Source organism: Triticum urartu, chromosome 1, assembly GCF_003073215.2.
Source record: "Triticum urartu cultivar G1812 chromosome 1, Tu2.1, whole genome shotgun sequence".
Lineage (NCBI taxonomy): Eukaryota > Viridiplantae > Streptophyta > Magnoliopsida > Poales > Poaceae > Triticum > Triticum urartu.
In genome coordinates, this window is record NC_053022.1 from 48,537,151 (window position 1) to 48,562,231 (window position 25,081).

The following is a 25,081-nucleotide window of genomic DNA, read 5'->3' on the forward strand; positions in this document are numbered from 1 at the left end:
AGTAGTGGTAACGGTAGCAAAAGGTAACGATAGCAAAAGTAATATTTTTGATATTTTATAGTGATGATAACAATAGCAACGAAAAAGTAAATAAACGAAGAACAATATATGGAAAGCTCGTAGGCAATGGATCGGTAATAGATAATTATGCCGAATGTGGTTCATCATGTAACAGTCATAACCTAGGGTGACACAGAACTAGCTCCAATTCATCAATGTAATGTAGGCATGTATTCCGAATATAGTCATACGTGCTTATGGAAAATAACTTGCATGACATCTTTTGTCCTACCCTCCCGTGGCAGTGGGGTCCTAGTGGAAACTAAGGGATATTAAGGCCTCCTTTTAATAGAGTATCGGACCAAAGCATTAACACATAGTGAATACATGAACTCCTCAAACTATGATCATCACCGGAAGTGGTCCCGATTATTGTCACTTCGGGGTTGCCGGATCATAACACATAGTAGGTGACTATAGACTTGCAAGATAGGATCAAAAACTCACATATATTCATGAAAACATAATAGGTTCAGATCTGAAATCATGGCACTCGGACCCTAGTGACAAGCATTAAGCATAGCAAAGTCATAGCAACATTAATCTCAGAACATAGTGGATACTAGGGATCAAACCCTAACAAAACTAACTCGACTACATGATAAATCTCATCCAACCCATCACCGTCCAGCAAGCCTATGATGGAATTACTCACGCACGGCGGTGAGCATCATGAAATTGGTGATGGAGGATGGTTGATGATGACGACGTCGACGGATTCCCCTCTCCGGAGCCCCGAACGGACTCCAGATCAGCCCTCCCGAGAGAGTTTAGGGCTTGGCGGCGGCTCCGTATTGTAAAACGCGATGAATTCTTCTTCTTTATTTTTTTCTCCCCGAACACGGATATATGAAGTTGGAGTTGAGGTCGGTGGAGCTCCAGGGGGTCCACGAGGCAGGGGGCAGGCGCGCCCCCACCCTCGTTGCTAGGGTGTGGGCCCCTGGCCTTGATTCTTTGCCAATATTTTTTATTATTTCAAAAATAATCTCCGTGGAGTTTCAGGTCATTCTGAGAACTTTTGTTTCTGTACATAAATAACACCATGGCAATTCTGCTGAAAGCAGCGTCAGTTCGGGTTAGTTCCATTCAAATCATGCAAGTTAGAGTCCAAAATAAGGGCAAAAGTGTTTGAAAAAGTAGATACGACGGAGACGTATCAAGCTGCAGTCTCTCTGGGTTAACAACCCTGACCTCTAGCGGATCTGGGCAGAGACAAACCCAAGGCCGGCAACCACCCGGTCTTAGACAGTAGCGACCATGGACGGGCGAAACAGATGCGACCTCACTGCGGATGGCGAGCTCCAGGCCGACGTCCACCCGATCTGGACAGTATGGAGCACCGGCAACGACGCATCACAAGCGCTAGGGTTCGGGAGGAGCAGAGTGGGGAGAGGAGATGGGAAGGAAGAAGGAGTGGAGTGGCCCCGCCGCCGCCAACCCACGCCGAGGCTTCGCTTGCTAGGGACTACCGGTGGTGGCGAGGGAAAGGGCGAGGGAGGGGGAGCCGGTGGCGGCGAGATTGGGGTCCTCCCGTGTCGCCCTGGGGACGACGCGGGGGCCAGGCGGGTCAGGCTGTCTGTGTTAGCCTTAAAATACACATCTACCCATAGATTTTTCCATAGCCGGGTAAAATACATTTAATAATACTAGAATTTTTTAGTTATAAGGCTCAAGTAGTACAATACTGCCACTAGGTCCAGAACGCGCCCAGCAATTCATTAGAAAGGACATGGGTGAGTCCGCGAGTCAAGTGGGTACCATGCCTGTGTGAACGTAGCAGCGAAACGCGGACGGGGTGAGGAGGGTGGGGCTGGCGAGGCGGACGACGACGACCAACCCCCCGCACCCGCCCGCGCCGCGGAGCGGACCCGTACGGCCGTTGGAGTAAACCGGATTTGATAGCGGCCGATACGTCCGCCGCGGTGGCCGAGTAGGAGAGAGAAAACCAGCGGCCTCGTCGACGGGCTAGCCCACACGCACGCGGCGCAGCCCCCCAGGGGAGGAGAGAGAAAGAGAGAGAGAAAAACCAGCACCACGTCGGTACAAAACGAGGCCAGAGGAGAGAGAGGGGCGAAGAAGCAGAGGTGTGGGGGAGAGAGAGAGAAGGGAAGAGAAGAGACGAGGAAAGTGTTGGCGGTGTGCTCGCGCCATTCCATCCCCTCCCCTCCCCGCGACCCGGCCCCGCCGGATCTCGCCGCCGTCGGCGCCGGCTCCCCCTGGGCGGCGCCGCAGCCGCGCCCCCGATCGGCGGCCGCGCCCCCCGCCCATGGTCGTTGCGCCCGCGTGGGCGACTCGGAGCGCGTGAGTAGGCAGGCGCCACGTGCCACGGGGCGCGTGTACACTCGGCGGCGGCCATGGCGGACCTGGCTTCCTCCTGCAAGGTAGGCGCCACCCGCCCAGCCCGCCCCGCTGCCAATTCGCCCCGATCTCCCCCGATTTCTCCAGGAATTCGACGCGGGTGGGGGAATTCGAGCCCGTGCCCCCTCCTCCTCAATCGCTTTGACTGTGTTTACTGCTGGTGGTAGCGATGGATGTGGAACTGCCGGTACTTCGGAGTCTAGTTTTGGTGTTAATAAGGAGGCAGTGGATTAGTTGGCGTCAGTAGCATCGAGTGGCGGGCGCCCATTCCTGCTGTCTGGGGTTGTCACAGGTGGGTGGGGGTTGAAGTTGAAGGTCGCTGCTGCCTGCCGATGCTCTGGCTGGGTGTTGTCGCAGGAGGGGGGTCAAGTTGAAGATTGCTGCTGCGCGCCAATGCTTCATATGGCATGTTTCTGTAATAATTTGGCTCCGTGTGTGTCTTGATGTTGCAGAGGTCGAGTGGTTCTGCATTTTTCTCTCTGCATTAATAAAGTGCCTGCGGTATAAAGGGAAGTATCTACCGATGGATTCAGCAGAGCCTTTAGCGTGTGCTTTTACTTGTTTGTACTCGCTTGACTCGTCACACATGGGTTGGTCCAGTGTCCACAATCATATAGGAGTGAGTTTTCAGGAGTCCTTTGTGTTGGCCTAGTCTTAAAGTTGACATGAGAAAATAGTTTGCTAGTTTGGATTAATGTATTCCATGACAATTGCATAAGTAGGATTAGTTGTACTAGTGGGTTGATATCTTAGTTTGGATCCATGACAATTACTTGAGCGAGATTAGCTGTACTATGCTCAAATCCACACACAATCATCTCTCTGTTAAGTACTGAAACATGCTAGGCCTACAAAGAATCTACATGGGCCCCTTCATCCCCCTATTATCATAATCCTCCATGTCAGCTTGCCTGTAAAAATTTTAAGTAACCTTTTGTAGATGTAGCATTACTCGTACGGAGATGCCCCCCAAGATTGGTATGCATGTCTTGCCAAAAATGAGTTGCCAAAAATGAGTTGCTTGTGCCACTTTAGCTTTGACCTTTTCCATTGTCCATCGCAGGATAAACTGGCATACTTTCGAATAAAGGAACTCAAAGATATCTTGCACCAGTTAGGCCTACCAAAGCAAGGAAAGAAGCAGGTTGGCAAATGTTGTTGCTCTCTTAATTATTTCCTGCACTTTGTTTTGCCATCTCTGTGAAGTTTGTTTTCAACTATATGGTGACCACATGGTGTAACTTCCTTTGCTGGGTGTTCATTATACTTCATAATACATATTCTTGTAATTCCTAAGGGCACTTGAGACTGGGAGCATGTCCTCGTGAGCAAAACGATAATTGTAGACATTAAAAAGATCCAAAAGACAAACAAATGTATATGCTGAAATATTTGATGCACACAATTTTATGCGAAAATATGTCCATTTACGTTCCTGAAAAATATACACATATAGTTTCTACATCACCCTTCATACATTGTATATGTAGTACACAAATGGTATCACACGCATGCCTGAGAATTCCAAATTAAAAGCAGTTGATTCAATTTTTTAAACCTCTCATAAGTACAGAATCCATACTCTGCAGAATATGTCCTTTGAATAATGCTATCAATTTTATATTTTCATTATCTAATTCAGTTTCCTCATCTGGTCACAGGATCTTATTGACAGGGTATTGGCACTGTTATCAGATGAGCAAGGTATGCATGTCTGTTGTTTGTATTTCCCTTCTCTGTATCTTGATTGATTGCATTTTACATTTTCACGGGATAGCCTTACATTTTATATTATGCTAAAGCCAAAGTTTCTTTTTGCACACTGCTGTTTCCATCTTAAGCCCCCTTTCTTAGTTTCCATTTTGGTATTTGATTAACCAATTCTGTTTTTTCGATCAGTAGACTGGCTAGTTAACTATTTGATGTTATCTTTGTCTCAATGTCATACATTTCTTCATCTCGAATGTTGTAATGATTTATACTTTCCTGAACTACCTGCTAAGTTTTTGTTCTGTTATCCTGTTGCAGGTCAAAGGCATCATGGGTGGGGAAGAAAAAATTCTTTCACAAAGGAGGCAGTGGCAAAAATTGTTGATGATATATACAGGTTCAATTATATTGTTTTATCAAATTATCTCTGTAACAGAGCAGTGCAGATATTTGAGATAAAATTATTGGTGCTTCTTTTTGAGGTATTTATGCTTTCATTAGCAGGAAAATGCAAATCCAATCTGCTCCCGATCTAGCCACCAGGTCGCACACTGGATCAGATTTGTTCCGGCCTAAAGATGAAGTCAACGACTCCTTCCAGCCACAGCCGGTGACTAAGGTCCGCTGCATTTGTGATAGCAAGTTGCTAAATGATAATATGATCCAGGTATTGTAGTTGTTTTCCTCTCTTTTTTTTCCCTTGAAAAGACGACTGTGACATGAAGCAAAGTTCTTATAGTTTCACAAGTTAGTTCAGTTTTTTGTGCTGCCCTCCCTTTTTGAGAATTTTACTGTGCCTTTTCTGCAGTGTGAGGATGATCGATGCCACGTGTGGCAACATATGAGTTGTGTGCTCGTTCCAGATAAGCCAACTGAGGGTGTTGGCCCTGAAGTTCCACCCCATTTCTACTGTGAATTATGCCGACTAAGTCGGGCAGACCCGTATGTCTTGCTTCTCCTGCTTGCTCTTTGTCTCTTTTAGCTCATTTTTTTATCTGATATACACTTTTATTTTATAGTGCATTTATGTTTCTTAATCATTATGTTAGTCACTACTCCCTCCGTTTCTAAATATAAGCCTTTTTAGAGATTTCAAACAGACTACATACGGAGCACAATGAGTTAATCTACACTGTAAAATATGTCTATATACATCCGTAGGTAGTTCGTATTGTAATCTCTAAAAAGTCTTATATTTAGAAACAGAGGGAGTAGAATTTAACAATGAATTCTAATTGGAACTTTGAAAGCGATTAACTCGCTCCAGATAGTACCTTCCATACAATTTAATTTATTAAATTGGAATGCCTGTTGTGGTAAATAAATCTGATCACTTTCTTTTTTTGTGTCTGATCAACCATAAGTTAGTGTCCTGATACAAATGCCATTGAACCTGCCATTTCATTCCTCTGGAGAATGGAGTACTTTTGGGAATGAAGTTATTCATGCATCAGGCCTTCTATATCTTCTCATTTATTATTTGAACTGCTATGCCCATTCTATAACTGGTTAAGTTAGGGGTTCCTAGAATGTTTCCATAAGTGTTGATTGGCTAAGTTCACGCTGTGCTTACTAAACACCAACTTATTGCTGCTGGGCTTTAATGTACAGGGTGTTTTATTTCTTGTTGTACTTTCTTCTTTTGTGTCTGATCAACTGTTAGTGTTCTGATACGAATACTATTGAACCTACCATTTCATTCCTCTGGAGAATGGAGTACTTTTGGGAATGAAGTTATCCATGCATCAAGCCTTCTATATCTGTTCATTTATTATTTGAACTGCTATGCCCTCTGTTCAAGTCAGGGGTTCCTAGAATGTTCCCATTAGTGTTAATTGGCTAAGTTCACGTTGTGCTTTATTTAAATAAATAAATCAGAATCTCGAACGAGTTGTCCCTTGAAGGAGTGTCGAACTTTGTAAATGTAATTAGGGCATCCGAAGTTGGAAACTCTGAATAGCATTATAGAAGTTGACCTCCATATCATGCACTGTTTATGTCCAGTAGAAAGCATTATTTAAGCTGAAGTACTTGTTTTGTTGTGTTGTGTTTTAGGTTGATGCACTTCCCCTGCTTTTTTTGTGTGGTCTGGAAAGTGGAATTTTCACTTGCTGAAGTTTCAGACTTCTAAATTTGCAGGTTTTGGGTCACTACAGGAAATCCATTACCACCTCTCAAATTCATGTCATCTGGTGTTGCAAATGATGGGTGAGTATAAGATGAAATCTTGTTACTAGTCGCCAGCATGTATACCATTATACATGATGTTTCCCTTCCCTCTTTCTGAAAGAAGAAAACAATTGGAAAGAGCTAAAAAGCACGGATACGGAGACATGGACATGGCAATATGCATACGGGGACATGGGATACGGCATTTTCCAAAAACAGCCAATCGGGGATACGACAAGCATATTTTTTTTAAATATACCATATAATAGAGTTAAAACAAAAAATTAGTGAGAAACTGAGATGACATCAGAATACTGCTCCATTTGTTGTCTCCCTTTTCAAGTGTTCAGTGATTGAATTAAATTAATTGTTCCTCCAGACCCGTGTCATTGCGATTGCAACCTGCAAAATACATCAAAAGCTAGTATTAGAGACTGAAGAGGATGCAGGTGCAACTTTCTGAACATAAGCCCACAGAGGATATTTCAGATCTACAAAACCAGGCTGCCTTTCACTCTCACCCACGTATGGTAGGTTACAGGCGGTGGCGCTCCCAGATGCCATGCTACCTAACAGCAAGCAGCAACAACAATCAACACTCAGCAACAGCACGAAGCCAAGAACAGCAGGAAAGAGGAGAGCGGCTGGGCTTTGGGGGATGGCAGCATGGGGAGGCAAGAAGCATGTAGCACAAGAACAGCACGGGAAGCAAGCAGCAGCAGCTCGACAGCAAAAAATCGAGTCACAAAGAGATAAAGAGGTCGAGGTTACCTGCTCGAGCGTGGTTGCCGTTGAGAGGAGTGCTGCTGTGCTTGGGGGAAATGGCTGCGGTCGTGTCAAGGCGGTGGCGGTTGCAGCAGCGTCGAGTCCAGGCAGCGGCGGTGTGGTCAGCTGGATGCTGGATCAGCTCGTCCCTTTTCTGGTGCTTGTGTGTGCGTACCTGGCAACAATAGAGTTTCTATCGTGTCGTTACTGTGGTCCAAAGTCCCACCGCGTCCACAGCGTATCCCCATCTTATCCCTATTTTTTTTAATTCGGAAAAGATGGGCTACTGTGGGATATGTGCATCCCGGTGTATCGCCGTGCCCCCCCTCCCCCCCATACTAGGATGCCAATTCCACTGTTTCTGCCTTTTCCCTGCTTTGCTGGGAAAGAGCACATTCTCACCATATTTGATTCTACTTTTAGGACGAAATGCATGGTAGATTGTATTGCTTTGTTTATTTTCCCAGGGATGCCCGTTATGCTATTATTATAGACAAGTAAACACAGTTCATTTCTTCCAATTAATAAGTGCTGGTTCATCCAACACAATCATATATATTAGTGGGTTGCTCCAGTTGAATGACAGGCCTGGCGCAGTGGTGAAGTACTCCCCACCTGTGCCAAGAGGTCCTGGGTTCGACACAGCCTCCCTGCATTGCACTGTGCAGGGGCAAGACTTGCCTTGTATAATCCTCGTGTGAATAGTGTCTCTACTGTTTTCCCATGTTCCGAACGGGGCCTTGTATGTTGTACAATGCTTCTTAAATGTTAATTTCTCTTGCAATGTTAATCTGCCGTATATTACTAAGGGTAATATATAGGTACACCTTTATTGTAGGGTGATCGATTACTGCAAAGTAGGGATGCAAGCGGGGCGGGCTAACGAACAATACCATAGTTCAGACATAGTGTTAATTTTAGACAAGTAATGAGCAAATTATGAGCTTATTGATGAGTTTTGCGGGATGAAGCGGGATGCCACTTGCACCCCTACTGCATAGTGATGTGCTTCATTGTCTGGTTTAAGATTTTTGTGTTACTTGTGATATAAACTTGTCCTTATTGCATCCTCACATTGCCACTTATCTGTAGAACAAGTGTACTTCAAACCGTGGAGAAAACCTTCCAACTTTCTCGAGCGGATAGGGAAACAGTGCAGAGATCAGAATATGATCTCCAGGTATGCTCTCCTGAAAAGCTAATTTTTGCATTCCTGAGTTCTGAGTGAAATCGCCCTCATTACCGCGAGTGTAGTTTACAACTTGGTAAACACCTGTGTAGAGAAATTGGACAGTGACAACTTGATGTAGAATCTCGTACCTGAAGGTATGCACATATTGCGGTTGGAATAGATCTAGAATAGTTGGTGAAGACAAATGTCATAGCAGTACTTCAGTGACACTGCTTAATTCATGTTTTGCTTGATTAAGAATGTAAAATGCTAGTAGGTGTTGTATAGGACATATATTTGAGTGCTGTTACAACTCGCTGAGGATGAGCATCCACACCAAAGAGTTTCCTTAATTTTCTGGATTCATTCACTTTCTTCCTTTGCTTTTTACATAGATATATACACAAGCATACATGGACCACTTGGGTTAAACTACACAAACTCAACCGGATGGAAACTAAGAAAATCAATCTAATATTTAGCAACCGACAGTCAACCTGGCAATCTGGTCGGGTTTGGTCGGGTCAACCTCTACCAGACCCATACCCGAATACTAATCGGGTCGATCATCCACCCACAACCCTACCCATGGGTTTGATTCCAGACCCATGCCAAAACCCATCGGGTAACCTGACCCGATCGGGCACCCATTGGGTCTGAGCTGCACCAACATGCAGTCGAAGGGCCGACCACTGGCTGGAACTTCAGCCTCCCCTAAGCCTCCTATTATAGCGGTGCTCCTGCTTGAGTCCCACTGAGTTCACGAGGTGGTACTAAAACTACCGTGTACGCGCTGTTTGCTGCGGCTGTAGGTAGCAGCAATTAACATGGGCTGGCTGGCCCATGGCCTGCTGCATGTCTCACGGTCTTTCACAATTTTGTAATCACAAATTTGGTAGTTGAGAAAGTTTGAATGGGCTATGGGCTGCTGCCAATCTGTCATGGCCACATGACGTGGGATGCAACGTGGTAGGGAACTAGGGATGGTGGACCTTGGATGCTTAGAAGGCATGATGATATCACGGCATTCTGCCTATTTTGTTAGACAAATCGAGATAGATGTCATATTTGTTAGACAATTATAGACAGCAGCCTGTGCAGATGTATTTAATTATTAATATACTAAGGGCGACCCATCAGGTAACCCACAGGGCACAAACCTATGCCCATACCCTACTCACGACTAATCGGGTTACCCGTGGGTAAGACCCATGGACGAAGACGGCGACCCATACCTTATCCATTTGGGTTGGTTGCCCATGGGTCAAACTGCCGGGTTGAACCGACAGCAACTACAGTGAACAGTACACTTGAAGCTACAGTAGACACACCATAGTTCTCAGTTTGTAATGTGCCATGCTTTGGGCAAAGGAAATTAATACGACATGGTACCGCTATACCTTTATGTACCTGAATTCTGAAAGTCTTCCTCGTTTTAAGATACTGCTATGTTACATCCGACTAATCCGGAAGAAATGAGTATATGTCTAGGTTTTAAGGCATCTGGATTCTATCATTGAATTTAGACTTACAGGAATATTATATTATCCCATGCATTTTGTTATTGAATCATGAAGGCAAACATCTGAGGATAAAGGATAAGTTATGTTCTTTATGTAGAAAAAGCGGCGGGGGTATCAGTAATCTATATGGTTCACTTGCCTTTTTTTTGCGTTATTGGATAGTTTCATGTTTACCATATATAGATGCTATGCTAGTCTCTTGTATATGTAGAGGAGTGATTCTCTTAGAAGTTTTAAGTTTGCAGATATATTCTGATATCAGACTATATATGTTGGTCTGCAGTACTGTCTTATTAACCAGAGGATGTTTTATGCACAGGTTTGGTGCATTCTTATGAATGATAAAGTTCAGTTCAGGATGCAGTGGCCCCAATATGCAGAATTGGAAGTGAATGGTATTGTTGGCAATTTATAACTAGGCTTGAGGAATATTTTTGAAATGCATATCAGTTCAGTTTGCTTATATCCCAGACACTGCTCTAACATATGTGCTAAATCTGAGTTGTATAGCCTTGTAGGTTGTGTTTTACATTGATCATTTCGGAATTAAGGGTTAACAATGTGAATGTCGTTTATCTTCTCCATTCATTCAGGTTTTGCTGTACGAGTAGTGACCAGACCTGGTTCTCAGTTGCTAGGCATAAATGGACGGGATGATGGGCCATTGGTGAGTTCATTCTTATTCTGTTCCTCTACTTACACTTTCATCCTTGTCTTGAATAAAAGGGTTAACGACAAAGTGTTACATTTGGACCAGCAAGCTTATGTATGCCTGTGAGTCTGTGACCACAATTCTACTTGCAGCAACACTTGGTCAGGCTGTGCACATGACCCCCCCCCCCCCCCCCCCCTCTCTCTCAGGGGATGATCCTAAATGTCTGTAACCGGCCCTCGGGAGTAACTCTGTGCTATGAAGGTTGATGCTGCAACCAGTGGGCATACCCCATGAATGGTCCAGCATGTCCATAGCATGCAGCTTACACTTTTGGACTTACTTGTACTAAATGAATTAAACCTGGAACACTACAGGTTCTATGTTCGGATCCAGCAAGCATTATATCCTAGCACAGTTGACTGCAAACTGCCAACACAACTTCACTTGTGCAATTGTGCCACATTGGCCAACATGAGTAGGGCATGGTCTTATGATTTTATAAGCTGTGTTGAGGGTCATATCATCCATGGACCAACATTAGTTTTAGGTTATGTTCCGTCATGTCATGTTTACGATGAGTAGGCTTGCAACTTTGACCTTCCTTGAACATCCAAAATAGCTTTGTTTATAAGTGCAAATAGTTTTTGATCCAGCGTCACAGAAAGTACTACAAGTGAATTTACATACATATATGAGGTAAATGGTGAACTGTAAGACGAACAACTGTCTATACACTAATTAATAATATTATGTCCCACACAAGAATTTAACTACATGGCCCTGGCACAGTAAGGCATCACTTTCGCGAAAGACTTAATTAGCTTGGTGATATTGGTCAGGTAGACCTATCTTGCTACAGCCGCTGTCGGATTTCATGAATCAACAACTGGAGTTGGATAGTCTAGGTACAAAACTGGCAGCATACCACATCCATTTTCATGTTGGGACCAATCAGTGTGGTATATTTTGGTGACGGATAGAGAACCTTTTGTGTATGAAGAAACATTCTGCATTTAATCATTACATTAATACTGTTTGCTACATTTTTACTTTAATTCTTTGCCCAAGTTCTTTTTGTCATGGCTTGAATTTGCCATCCTTGTATTTTGCAGATAACCACATGCAGTAGAGAAGGAACTAACAAGATCTGCTTACGAAGGGTTGATAATCGAACATTTTGCTTTGGAGTCCGAGTTGCTAAGAGGAGGAGTGTTCCTCAGGTTTTGACTTCACTTATCAATTTAGTTGAAATGATTGGTAGTACGTGTTTCCTTTTCCTGTTCACTTATCTCAGTTGCCTTTGTTCATTTGACTGGACTATAGCCCCCTTTTAAGGAGGAACTTAGCTCGGTATCATCGCAAAGATGTACAAATTGAAAATGCCATCACATGTGAGGCAGACTAGTGAGCCATGGAGCCACATGTCAGTGACACATCGATGTTGTTTTCCAACTCGAGTTGTCTTTGCGATGGTACGGAACACTTTGTGCCCCTTTATCAATATATCCTGAAGAGGGACATGTGCGCACCAACTGATTGTTATTGCCCACCATTCCTCTGTATATGTGTCTGGCTGGAATGTTCATCAATGATCGAGAACGACACATAATTTGAACTTTCTCACAAGAAGGAAACATGAAGTTCTGTAATTCATCACAAGCCTGAACTACTCCCACATTTTTGTTTTTCGTTTGACGATTTGTACTTTCAAAATCTTCTAGATGCTACTTTGACAGTTCTTGTTTTGAAATGACTTGTGACCATTACTGTTAGTTTTTTGCTACTTCACGTTACCAGCAAATATAAGTTTAACAGTAACTGTTAAGAATTATTCTAAATTTGGACATTGACCCATTTTGATAGTTTTAAATGTGTTGGTGATCAAACTTCGGAAAATAGGATGGGATGGACCCTGTTACAGAAACTGCGAACATCTGCCATTGTATCCTCCACCTGGAACAGATTTGACCCCTAATTGCTGCCAACATCTGCCACTGAAAAAATTGGATTACTTTTGCAAATTGTTATTTTGTCCAGTGAAAAAACTCTACCAAACTAAATATTTCTGGTGTTTCTTGAACAATTTTTCTTTTGGTTTTAGCATCTTGTAGTGCTCCATGTTTTTATTTGAATGAGTTGTTTCATTACCTTCCCACTTGAGACAACTTGATTTGCATTCTGACATTACATAATTTCTTGTTGCATTACCTTTCTGTTAACACAATAATTGGTATCCAGGTTTTAAATTTAGTTCCAAAGGAAGCTGAAGGTGAGTCTTTTGAGGATGCTCTTACTCGTGTTCGGCGCTGTCTCGGAGGTGGAGATACTGCGGAGAATGCTGATAGTGACAGTGATTTGGAAGTGGTTACTGAATCTGTTACAGTCAATCTTCGTTGCCCTGTGAGTTTTCATGCGTCTAACTGTTATTGTTATTCTTTTGCTGACTCAGCATATACTTGTCAGTCCTGTAATGCCTCGTGGTTAGTAATTACACGCTGTCATTTTGCTAATATTCCTTGCTCAGTTAGGCCTTGTACAAAGTACAATCCAAGGTGCTTAGTAAAATAAACCAACTTTTTCTCAAGCACCAGTACTTATCTCTATAGGAGGGGGGCCTAACTAAGCGTCTATCCTCTACAAACTAGCACCGGTGCTTAAGAAAAACTGGTTTATTTTTCTAAGCACCTCCCTTAAGCACCTTGCATTGTACAAGGCCTTAGCAGAGTAGTTTTAGGCATATAGATATGGGTACTAATATTGCATCTTTCAGAAGCAAAAATATTTTTTTGTTATGTGTTTTCTTTGTCAATGTATGTTATGTCTACCTTTATAAGCTAAGGGTATATTTGGTTTGTACCCAAATCACCCTACCTGTTGTTTTGCCATGTGCTAAAATTCGTCCTTTGTCTTGGTGTTTCCAGTTTTTGGCATGCCCATATGGCCATGCCCTTTGCCCACTTCCAATGCTTTTTCTTGCCAATCTTGGACAACAAAATATTTCTTGTATCGTATGCAAGATCTGAAACCAATCTAACAATTCTAATATATATTTTCAGAATAGTGGATCCAGAATGAAGACTGCTGGAAGGTTCAAGCCTTGCATTCACATGGGTTGTTTTGATCTCGACACCTTCGTGGAACTGAATCAGCGGTCACGCAAGGTTAGACTTTGCGCTTATAAGTGTACATCAACACTTGTGTGTGTGCATCCAGGAAGTCAAGTAAATATAGAATGCTGTCCGTCCATGTTTAGTGATTTTCTGCAAGGTGGCAGCCTATATTGTGGCATAAAATTTGTTTGGTATGTCTTGTATAGGTCTCTCTGATTGCTCTCTTCTTGCATTTCTGCAGTGGCAGTGTCCAATATGTTTAAAGAACTACTCTCTTGAGAATTTGATGATTGATCCTTACTTCAATCGGATTACTTCTCTGGTAGGTCTTCATCATACCTTTGGATTTTTCTTGTTGTTGGATTTTATTGCTTTTGTTTATTCATTTTTCTTTATGATGCAGTTGCGTGATTGTAGTGAAGATGTCAATGAGATTGATATTAAGCCAGATGGATCTTGGCGTGTAAAGGGTGATGTACCAACTAGGGAATTATCTCAGTGGCATATGCCTGATGGCACGCTCTGTATCTCGAAGGAAGATAACAAACCTGGTGTTGAGAATTTTAATGAACTCAAGATAGAAGGTACTTCTGATGGCCATAAGAGTTTAAAAATTGGAATCAAGAGAAAAAATGGAATTTGGGAAGTTAGTAACAAAGCAGATGACAAGAAGCCTTCTGTGGTAGGAAATATCACCCAGAACAATATTACTTTCCGTACTCCAAACACTTTCCCTATGAGCAGTAGTCCTACTGGGAGTTATAGAGATGGGGAAGACACAAGTGTTAACCAAGAGGGCAGTATGCATATTGATTTATCATTGAACAATGGCCATGAGTTTGAAAGTTTTCCTCTCAATTTTCGCCAAACATATAATACCGAGGATACATCACAACAACTTAGTGCTGGAGATGTCATTGTTCTTAGTGATTCTGATGAAGAGAATGATACAATTGTTTGCCCACCAACTGTCTACGACAATACTACTGCGAATGACAGTGGTTTTCCTTTTGCCACTAGTGGTGCTGGATTTACTGGAAGATACCAGGAAGATGCTGGCGTTGGTACTAGTGGCCTTGGTTTATTAAGCAACAATGCTGATGATTTTGAGATGACTAATTGGCAAATGCCCTATTCCCAACCGGAGCAAGGCTACCAGTTTTTCGGGGATGGCACCGCCGATACTTATGTTGGTTCGCACAATTCCTTTAGCATTACACCAAACGACTATTCCCTTGATTGTAATGTTGGCATTGAGGAGGCTTCTGTAGCTCATGATCTTCCAGTTTACCGCAGTAATAATGAAATGCATGGAAGTTTGGTTGATAACCCATTGGCTTTCGGTGGTGACGATCCTTCTTTGCAACTTTTTCTTCCAAGTCAGCCTTCTTCTGCTCCCCTTCAGGAAGAACCAAGTGAGCGTGTAAATGCATCAAATGGGGTTCAGTCTGATGATTGGATCTCTCTTACGCTCGCAGCTGGTGGAGGTGGTAATGAAGAGCCTGCAACTGCTAATGGTTTAAATTTGCAAGAACAAATACGGTCAAATGAGACAGGAGTGGAACCATTAATTGACGCCGGTTTGTCTCCCTTTTATGCATCCAGTTTTCCTTTCTTGTATCCTCCATTTCAGCAGTTGAAGAGCATATAGCTTTTTTAGTTGAACTGCAAATAAGCTGACCTTTCAAGTAAACCATACCTTAGAAACAGCTGTCCTTTTGTCCCACTTTCTTATTTGTCCTTAAGATTTGCCAAAAGTTCTTCCCAAAGTGAAAATAAAGTAATCCTACTTTCTTAAGAAAGGGTTTATGTTTCTACTAGTCTAGTTATGGTTAACTGTAAGTTGAAAGTTGCCATCCTTCCCCCAAATTTCTCCTAGTTTTGAAGTTATGTATCCGAAACCCCCCCCCCCCCCCCCCCCAAAAAAAACTCGGCAGATGCTTAGTAGGAAACAGTGATCTGCAGTGTATGTTCATCTGATAGGAAAATATCAGTTGGATGTTGATCAGAGTTGTAAAGAGACAAGTTACAGTCCATTTAAACCTTTTGTATCATGAATTGAACTGGATGTGAGATTTTTAATCTTCCGACCTTTTGTCTGCTAATATTTGTTGCTCTGTATACCCACCTGTATCATCTTGTATTTATCAGCAGATGAATTCAATTGTTTAAATTCCCTTGTGGTACTAGCATAATTATTTTCCCCTAATTTTGCAGCTTCTGTGCTTCCAAGCACAAACAATGACAGAGATGATGGAGCTAATTTAAACCCAAGAAGGATTGACCATATATTTTCTCATCCTCGCCAGCCTCGGTCTCGGTCGGTCCGGCCTCGACTTTGTTTATCAATAGATTCTGACTCTGAGTAGATTGGACATTTAAATGGGATAGCTGAGTTTGCATTGATTTGGCAAGGCCGCCTTCCAGAAATCCTGATTTTTACCGAGGTTATCAGGTTCTTCTGGTTGATGTAAAGAGAAACACAAACATAGATGCTGTCTTGCCTCACCTGGTCGACAAACTTCCAAGTGTTCCATGGGGATCTGCACAGAGGACTCTGATGGTGAGCTTAACGAATCAATCATCTATTTCTGCAGTGTCCAATTTCTTTCGACAGGCAGTCCTTGCACTTTGTTTTTGTGGGATTCAAGTGGTTACTTTGTAACTAGGCATGTTTTTAGAAGAAAAAAAACATGGCATGGAGGATATTTCTGCATCTCTGACTTAAGAATGGCATGCAACTAAGTCCAAATAGAAAGCAGAAGTTCCAAAGTAAAGCATGATAAGTAGAACCAAAGTCTGCTGCCAATTCTTGTTAGTTCCAAAGTAAAGCACGATAAGTAGAACAAAAGTCTGCTGCCAATTCTTTTTAGTTGTGCAAAATGAAGCGGATAAATATGCTCTTCTAAAGATTCTTTATGCTTCGGTTTGCTTCTGAACTTCCATTAGTTAGCCTGTTAGGTTTTATTCCCTTCCTTTTTTAAAATTTAACTGGTAGATTGGCTAGCGGAAGACATAGCCAGTGTTTTTTTAAATTTTGGATTGTCTAACGAAGCTAATATTTGACCGAGTGGCAAACTGTATACGGTTTTGTCACAGATGCTTCATCACCATCTAAGCTGTATAATTTATGGGCAGTAATTCAAATCTCAAATAAGCCGTAGTAATTAATCTGATCACATCTAAGCAGTAGTATGATTTGAACATTCTATATAACAAGAATCTCTCTTCTTTGTTATGCTAATATTGTTGAGGGCCTACTGGTGAAGCCATAGGGTAAAATAGCAGAGGAATTCATGAAGTTTCTTAAACTAAATTATTTACCATGACATGGAGTTTTTTCAACTAAATTATTTAACACGAGTTCATCCATATATTTATTTACCTGTTCATGTAATTATTAGAGATCACTTATGTATTTCTATTCCTGCTAGGTTGGTATAGAAAAGTTCTCTGACTGGGGATCAAGGATAATGTTGCTACTGGAGCAGTTTGTACATTTTTTGACCTTTACTGGACATAAGGGAATAGGGAGGCCACCCTGGATGCAAGTCTATACATGTGGATGTTTGTGTGTACCATCATTGTATTTAGGGTTTGAGGCGCTAATTTAGATGTTCGTTACCTTGATGTTCTATGGAGAATAAATTATTATTTCTGAAGTGGCGGTCAATAAACCGAGCCCTTCAGTGTTACTTGCTGCTGTTGATTTATCTGTGCTTTGCCAAGCATGAGAAGTGCCTGCCAGGTGTTGCATTTTCTTCGGAGTTCTCATGCCGGCATAACCTCAGTTGTTGCATGCAGGCTTGAGCGGGTTGATTATCTCATGCCAACGGGCAACCATGGCCTCTAATGGCAAGCAAGCTCATTTCCATCTCAGTACTGGTGTCACAGGAGCAGGCCTGTGCATTAACCAGTTTGCTTTGTCAAAAATGGAAACCTGCCTGTCGTGATATCCTAGAGAGTTTTGCTCCCAAATTTTGCAGTACTACATTGTGGTTTTGTGCATATACTTGCGTCGACTCATCACATGAGGTAAGTTGTAAATCGGTCTTGTTGCGCTCCTGTCATCGGACCATCATGATGGGCGGTACATGCATTGCCAAAATTTGGGTGCCCTCTTTGCCTTGTGATGTATGGAGATCGGTGCTGATGGGCAATAATCACCCCCATTAACGTTGTAACGACAGACGTCGTTACGGACATGCACCGTGGATATTGCCATGAGTGCATGGTAAAAAAATAATCCAGGGTGGAGATAAGAGGCCAAGGCAAGTCGAGTCATGGAAGCGCATCACTGCGCATGATCTACTGCTGTGCTGCGGGTCTCCATGGGACGGTTCTGTGCTGATTGTTAGGAGCCTACTCCTAGCCAGCCAGCATCATCCGTTGGTGTTGGTTTGGGGCAAAGCCGCTGTTTCCAAAGAAAACCCGATCATGATGAACAGCGCTTGTAGATCTCGAGATGACATCCACGAGACTTGCCGCCTCTCGTGCCGCCACACTGGAGCACACCAGTACGATACAGAATAATCTAAAACAAAAGGTAAACTATACATGCCCTCTCATACACACACACACCCGCTGATCTGCAGTGTCTGCAGGTCAACTAGTGCGCCCTCCCACGCACGTGTGCACGACGCACGGTCGGTCGCTCCGCTGCACTATGAGTGTTTAGTCGGTTCTCACGCCATGCTCCCAAGTCAAACCTCGCATCAATCCCTCTAATCCTTTTCTTTTCTTACCGCGGTTGGTTCAGAGCACAGGCTTCTCGTGTAATGTACTCCTACTAGTGTAACGTAACGTGGCTTGGATTGGATCAGAGGCGTCGCGGTCACGGATTCTTTGGCCCTGCAACTACGAGGAGCTCGCTGTAGCTCTCGCGAAAACGAGATGGCTGCTGCGAACAGGGGCGCGAGAGTGATCGCTGCCCGGAATCTCCTTCGCACAGGGGACCTGTTATTTCTGCAGCCCAAACATGGGCACGGTTACTCCTAGCTAGTACCAGTAGTACATCTGCTGCCGGAGTGGGCGGGGTAAAAAGTTGGGAGGCACAGTCGAGTGAAGCAGGTGCGCGAGTTGTGTTTAATACATTTGCAAGGACAAAGCTCATTCATGTACTTAACAGTATACCAGTACATGTACTATGCCAGATTATTGGGTATAGTACTGGTGCTGCCACAGTGGCACCAGAGACGGTTGGATTTAACAGACGCATCGTGGCTACACCCACACAATTTGCGTAACAGTGGTAGATAAACAAGTAGTGGTAGCAGTGCTAGTGGCAGCAGGAGAAGATTTACAGCGTGGCTAGGTACGTGAATCTTTTTACAGGCATGGATGGATGGACGGACGGAGAAATGAGAATGGGGAATTACAGCTTTACTTACGTGCTAGATTTAATCGACAGCGACAGCAACAAAAGGAAAATACTACTACTAGTATACGGGAAGCAGCCTACTCGCTCAGTGACCGGTCAAAGCCACCGCAGCGGCGGCGGCCGCCGGCGACATCTGCGGCGCGTGCCTCCGCCGCCCGCTGCTCCCGCCGTTGGCCCAGAAGCAGCCGGACGGCGCCCCCTCGGCCCCGGCACCGGTAGACATCTTCGCCGCAGCGGTCGTCGCCGGCTCCGACTTGCACCTCTGCAGCACCAGTGGCCGCGCCGACGAGCACCGCATCTCTTCCGCTTCGTCTTCCTCCTCCTCCTCGTCGTCGTCGGCTTCGTGATCTTGTTCGTGCGGCTTCTCCTCGTCTTCCTGCGTGGATACTGCCATTTCTTGCCGCTTCTCGTCGTTGCTTTCCACCGCCACCATGTCCGGCTTGCGCGGAGATGGCGACGCCCGTGGTGACTGCAACATGTCCGGCTTCCGCGGGGAGGGAGACGCCCAAGGGGACACCATGTCCGGCTTGCGCGGGGAGGGGGACGCCCGAGGTGGCGTCGCGGCGATCGACTCCGTCGCGAAATCGGCGGCCATTTCCTGGACCGGCGACGGCGCGGCGCCGGCGGCGAACCTGGAAGTGAGCGGGGACGAGCGGTTCTGCGGCGCGGAGCGGCAGCGCATGAGGAGCAGAGCGTTTTTGGGCGGCGTGGTGGTGGCCGACGACACGAGCTCCGCAGCCTCCCCCTCCTCGCACTCTTCCTCCTCCTCCTTGCCACCGCTGTCGGTCCCCGGGTCACTCGCCTTCTCGTATCTCTCCGCCGAGCCGAAGGCTCCCGCCGACTTGTCGTCCTCCTCCCCCTCCTCCTCGGCGCGGTCGCTGGCCGGATCCGGCGGCTTGGGCGCGGCGGCGACGGCCACGTCCCTGCTGCTGAACACCCAGGGCGACCGGCGGGTGCGCTCCGCCTCCGGCGGCGGCCCCTTGCGCCGGCGCGTCCGGTCGAAGTCGAAGAGCCCGCCGCAGAGGAACGCCTTCTTGAGGCACCGGCAGTAGCCCCTGGCCTTCTCCTCCTTGGCCGGCGGCGGCGGGGGCGGCGCCGCAGGCGCCCCCTTCTTGCTGCCCTTCTTCCCCTTGCGCATCCGCACCTGGCCAATGCAGGTGACCTTGGGCGACGACGGCTCCCCGTCCGCCCCCGCCGCCGCCGCCGCCGCGCGGGTCCGGCCCCGCGACACGAACATGGGCGACGTGGCCGGCGCGCGGCGCGACCGCGCCCCGCGCCGGCTCTTGCTGAGCAGCAGCCGCGCCAGCCCCGGCGGCGCCGGCAGCTGCGGCTTCTCCGCGCGCCCCGGGCTCGCCGCCGGCTGCTTCATCCCGCCGCGCGGAGAGCAGAGCGAGCGAGCGAGCGGAGGATGGGACTACGGACTAGCAGCTAGCTAGCGTCCAGTGCGTTGCCGCCCTCGGTTTTGTTGGTCCGCCGAAGCGGTGGAGCAGTTATAGATGGGCCATTGGTTGGCGGTGGCGCGGGCCATTAGTCCACTCCACCCACTAACTATGATTAGTATAGTACTAGTAGCAATATTACTGATTAGGGAGGGTCTCTAGTTAACCCGGTTCTCCATGTCTTAGGATTCTCTGGCCCTGTGACTCTCCTGTGAATGTGCCTTACGTGCCAAGATTCCGGCTCACAAATTCCACACCTCTTTCTTTTTCTACTGGTGCAAATGTCTCCATTAGCCAGTAGAAGTGGAGTTTGCTGCAAGGCACCAGAACGGCAAACAAGTCGAAGCTACATTTACATGCGAATGCAACGAGCCAACAAGGGCATATTCTTTTTTCTGGAGGAAATTATCTGCCTAACAACACCACCATCTAGTCGTAGTACTCCTAAATATTTTTGAATATCTTTCTACGTGCGAATGCAACGAGCCAAGAATGAGGACATGTTTTTTCCGGAGGGAATTATTTGGTTGAATAAAACTGCACCATCCATCCAGTAGTTGTATTTTTGAAATGAAACCAAACAAGCGGTACACGATCTGGGTGATGTGGGCATTTATTACAGTTTCGTGGGCTTGTCCCCCCTTGCGGGGCCCACCGTCGACCCATCCGTCCTTCAGCTCCGACCTCTCCTCTCCTCTCCTCTCCTCTCAGGAGAAGGAAGGGTCAAGCTGGGGGAAGAGTGTGGTGCACTCTGCTTCTGCCCTGCTGCGGCACTGTGAACACGAGTTGTCCGTACCCCCCCAGCGGTGACAGGTGAGGGAAGGTGGACGGCTGGACGTGATCTGATGGATCGAGCGCTGAATCTCTTGGCCCTCTGCTTTGCCTTCCTCCCCGCCGTCCCATCTCTATTCTTTTCTTCTTTCTGCTCTGCTCTCCTTGATTTCATCGTCCGACAAAGCTTCTCTCGTCTCACATCAATCGCTTCGTCCATTCACTCACCCGTCGCCCTCTGCCCCTCTCCCAGGCCCCATGATGATGATCAGGGGCAAATCGATCGACAAGTGCTATATGCACCCCGTGCACCTCTCAGCCAAACACGTTGAGCGTCGTAGATCGTGTGTAGACGTGGCGATCACCGTGATCGTCAAGTGCAGACATTATCATCTGGAGAAAACCGGCGCAGTTTGACATGGTGGTGTGGAAGTTCTGAAGGAGATGCAGTATGCGTTGTGTTCAGATGAAGGAGATACTCACCGTTTGTCAATGCTTGAGCAGAGGAAAGGCTTTGCGCAAGCATGTCAACCGTGTCGGCAACCAAAGCTCTCCAGCGTATGAGCCGGCCCGTGGGGTTTCGGGGTCCGCGGAGCGACTGGATGGATCCCTCCTCCGCCTTTTCACCTCGATTTCGACATGACGGAGGCATCGAGTGCGTAAAATAATGGAGGCAGCGCACGAGCGGTGAACCAGCCATGGCAGCTTTTCACCTCCCTCCACTCCACTCCACATCCATCTCTCTCTCTCTTGGTTGTTATACAATTAAGAGATTAATCGTGCCGAGTCTCTGGTAACCTTTTGGGTTTACGCAGGACGGAACGTGTCCGTGCGTGCGCGCCTGCGCCGCGGGAGATCAGAGATGCCGCTGATTGTTTAATCATGCGCTGTCAGTCAGGGTAAGCACGAGCAGAGCAGCCTGCCCGCGCCGTGCGTGGGCGCTATCTCTCTCTCTCTCTGAGCTGTTGCCATGTGGATGGGGATGGAGCTCTCCTCCTCCTCCTCCTCCTCCCGTGGGGATCTGGTGCGTGCTGTGGTGTGTGTGTGCGCGCACACGCGCGCGCATGTGGACTCGCGTTGAATAATGCGCACACAAGTTGGCATGCAAGGCTATGACTTCTTTGGCAAGCAAGTTTGAGGAGACAGATGGGAGAATCTCCGTTTGAATTTGGAGATTCCTCATACTAGAATTCTTCGCAAGATGGGACGTCGGAAATTCATAGCATTCCAGTAAACCATTCAGAGCCCTTGGATTGAGATCCAATCGTCGACACATCTCCTTCCACCTTTGTATAGCGTCATTCCTATGCCGCCCACAATCTTCAGCCTAACCGTATGCCTCCGCCATCCAGCCCTGCCCTAGCCCCCCCCCCCCCCCCCCCCCCCCCCTAACGTTTTGCCACCGCATCGACCATCCCTCTCAACCCCGGCGAGATCTCGTCGGTGGCGACATCCCTGGACCCGAACATGTCAAAACCTTTGACTCGCTACCAGTGATAACACCACGTCTTCACCGTCTATCGCCCGTTCTTACCTCGCAGTTGCCGGGAGGTCATATCCGGCTATGGCCTTCCCGTCTCGTGCTCGGGGCTGCACTTTCCACTCTCCAAGAATCGACTGACAAAACGAAGGCGTGACCAAAAGACCCCCCCCCCCCCCCCCCCCCCCCAAAATCGGAGATTAAATTCCGAGTGCACTTTCCACGCGGCAATATTGACAAGATGACATGTTAAGTACAATGCAGTATGTTATACTTTTAATTCTGATTAGTTCAATCTGGCATGTATAAGGACATGATTGAGATGAAATTCAACCCACTTATTGCTGCAGTGCCCACATATATGAGTATGTGATGCCACATCACATGAACAAATGGTAGTGCCGATTCCAGATGGCGGCCATGGGGACATGGATTGCAAAGGATCCAAGAACATTATCGTACTGGTGGCAGCCAACATGGATCGGATAAATGCATGTGCATGCATGCACGCGTACAAAATTCATTGATTCTGGACCGTGCATGGGCCAAGGCCAGTACGTTTTGTTGCGCTAGTCCGGGGCAGCGTCACGAGCTGTCTCTGACAAATCACGGCACCACCACCCTTTATTTCCGCAACTTTTTCCTTGTGCTGCATTGGTTTGAATGTTTTTGGCGGATCATGCATGATACTAGTGTTATTTGCTCTTTTGATGAACCATCTTATCTCTTCTCCCGTGAGAGGACCTCCCGCGCCGTAGCTTTGTCAAAACCCTATCTAGTACGGCCGATCACCTCCTTTGCAAAGTTTTTGCATGGCAATTCAGTTGACATGGTTATCCCGCAAAAAAATAAATAATTCAGTTGACATGGTTTTACGTGAGAAACAAAAGTGTGGAACCACACATGAGTAAAGATGTCGACGATGTCCGGTACCTCGACACCGGGGCGTCGAGCCATATGACGGATTGACGGGTGACACAACGGTGTTGGTAGAGCTGAACCGGTGTTAGACGTACCAAGGTCCTCAAAAAAAAAGGTCCTCGGTGTTTGGCTCAAAAAAAAAGGTCCTCGGCGTTTTCCCTTGTGCGGACTCAGCCCATCAACGATGACTAGACCAGGGTAAACATAGGCCAAGGTGAAATACTCTACAAGTACAGTTAATTTGGCGAATCAACCTCTGGTTGGATGGTTAGGAGGACAGTAGTACACCTAGCCCAGTAGGGTTCAAATCCTGATGCTCGCATTTATCGTGAATTTATTTCAGGATTTTCTACGATGTACATTCAATGGGAGGAGATTTTCTCGTCGACTACGAGACGCCTATGGTGACTTCGTAAAATCTCTGATCATTTCCTGTCGTAGGAGTCCATGGCGCCCCGCGGCGGTAGGGTGTGGCAAAGCCTGCGTGTGCCGGCAGATTCTGTAACAGAAACTCGACGAAAATTTACGATAGGGTTTCACACCCTACCACCGGGACATCTGGCGGCAGGGTCCCCTGTGACCGCAAATCGCAAATATTTTGCGGTAGGGTGTGGGAACCTACCGCCGTAGTCCCTAGTGGTAAGGTCCTTTGCTCACTTACTTTTTTAGCAGATGTTGATCATTTCAATTACAGAATATGAATGACTGTTCAACACAGCAGTAATAGTTTTTGCAAATCAAAATATGATTATCTCACACATTAGAACATGCATCACACATCAACATGTAAATGATAGTTCAACATATCAAATAGGCTCACACGTTAAACATAGTAAATAGGTAGCAAATCGACAATACCAAGTAGTTTGACATAGCAAACAAGTCCTCGTTCACAGCTCAACACAACTAGTTTAACTAAGCGAGTTCAACATGACCATATCACTTGTTCCTACCCCTCTTGGTGGTACGTTCCTCGTTTCTCTTCGAGCGGATTTCATCCGGCTTCTTCGTGTGGCGACGAGGACGCTCTTTCTGGAATGGGGCTGGGCTCAAAACATCCTTGTGTGGATGAGATACCCTCTTGGCCTGGGTTGGCTGAGTCGGTGGAGGTCCGTCATCGTCGTCGTACTCCTCCTCCTCATCACCTCCTTCATAGGCTTGCTCCTCTTCCTCTTCTTCCTTGTCATCTTCTCCCTCTTCCTCCTCAATAACATGGGATGACGAGGCGACATGGGTAGAGGAAGCTCCGCCTGCGTGGCTCGATGAAGCGATGTCACGCATCGACCCTCCATGAGAAGGAACATGGACATCGGCCATGCGCGAGCGCACCCATGCATACCCACTATCTTACGACAACGGGTCATGAACTTCTGCAATAACAAACAACCAAGAACATAATACAGATCAACTTTAGGGTTACAAGTAAACTATAACATGGATAGGAGGCTCGATGTTACCTTCATCATTTCCCTCAGCTTGCTGTCAGATTCCATGGTTCTGGGGTCATACGCAAGCGCGCTCGAGCCATCAATAATGCTTATGTTAAGCTCCGAAGCCTGCACATGTAAG

At 46.1% G+C, this 25,081-nt stretch overlaps 2 protein-coding genes across 5 annotated transcripts; one reads left to right on the forward strand and one right to left on the reverse strand.

The window, feature by feature from the left end:
• Positions 1–2,054: 2,054 nt before the first annotated feature.
• On the forward strand, positions 2,055–17,614 carry LOC125546066 (E3 SUMO-protein ligase SIZ1-like). 4 transcript variants are annotated; one of them, XM_048710214.1, is made up of 17 exons: positions 2,055–2,441; positions 3,482–3,562; positions 4,080–4,122; positions 4,447–4,525; positions 4,630–4,795; positions 4,937–5,070; positions 6,268–6,336; positions 8,155–8,242; positions 10,076–10,151; positions 10,350–10,423; positions 11,524–11,631; positions 12,650–12,811; positions 13,468–13,572; positions 13,763–13,843; positions 13,925–15,101; positions 15,739–16,084; positions 17,326–17,614. In XM_048710214.1, the coding sequence occupies exons 1-16, from the start codon at positions 2,415–2,417 to the stop codon at positions 15,888–15,890; spliced, it is 2,622 nt and encodes an 873-aa protein (XP_048566171.1). In that variant the 5' UTR covers positions 2,055–2,414; the 3' UTR covers positions 15,891–16,084; positions 17,326–17,614. The 4 variants fall into 4 exon arrangements, with proteins under 4 accessions (XP_048566171.1, XP_048566162.1, XP_048566157.1 ...); XM_048710205.1 differs by lacking the exon at positions 17,326–17,614 and adding an exon at positions 16,966–17,216; XM_048710200.1 differs by lacking the exon at positions 17,326–17,614 and adding an exon at positions 16,956–17,216 and having other exon boundaries at positions 2,056–2,441.
• Positions 17,615–18,773: 1,159 nt separating this feature from the next.
• LOC125546088 (neurofilament medium polypeptide-like) lies at positions 18,774–20,373 on the reverse strand. The gene has a single exon (XM_048710233.1). The coding sequence runs from the start codon at positions 20,268–20,270 to the stop codon at positions 18,987–18,989; it is 1,284 nt and encodes a 427-aa protein (XP_048566190.1). The 5' UTR covers positions 20,271–20,373; the 3' UTR covers positions 18,774–18,986.
• Positions 20,374–25,081: the final 4,708 nt, after the last annotated feature.

Excerpts from the sequence above, each read along its gene's own strand:
- LOC125546066 (XM_048710214.1), top strand. The coding sequence starts at position 2,415 with ATGGCGGACCTGGCTTCCTCCTGCAAG. Across the intron at positions 5,071-6,267 it reads CGACTAAGTCGGGCAGACCC|GTTTTGGGTCACTACAGGAA; the intron begins GTATGTCTTGCT and ends CTAAATTTGCAG. Across the intron at positions 10,424-11,523 it reads GACGGGATGATGGGCCATTG|ATAACCACATGCAGTAGAGA; the intron begins GTGAGTTCATTC and ends TGTATTTTGCAG.
- LOC125546088 (XM_048710233.1), bottom strand. The coding sequence starts at position 20,270 with ATGAAGCAGCCGGCGGCGAGCCCGGGGCGCGCGGAGAAGCCGCAGCTG.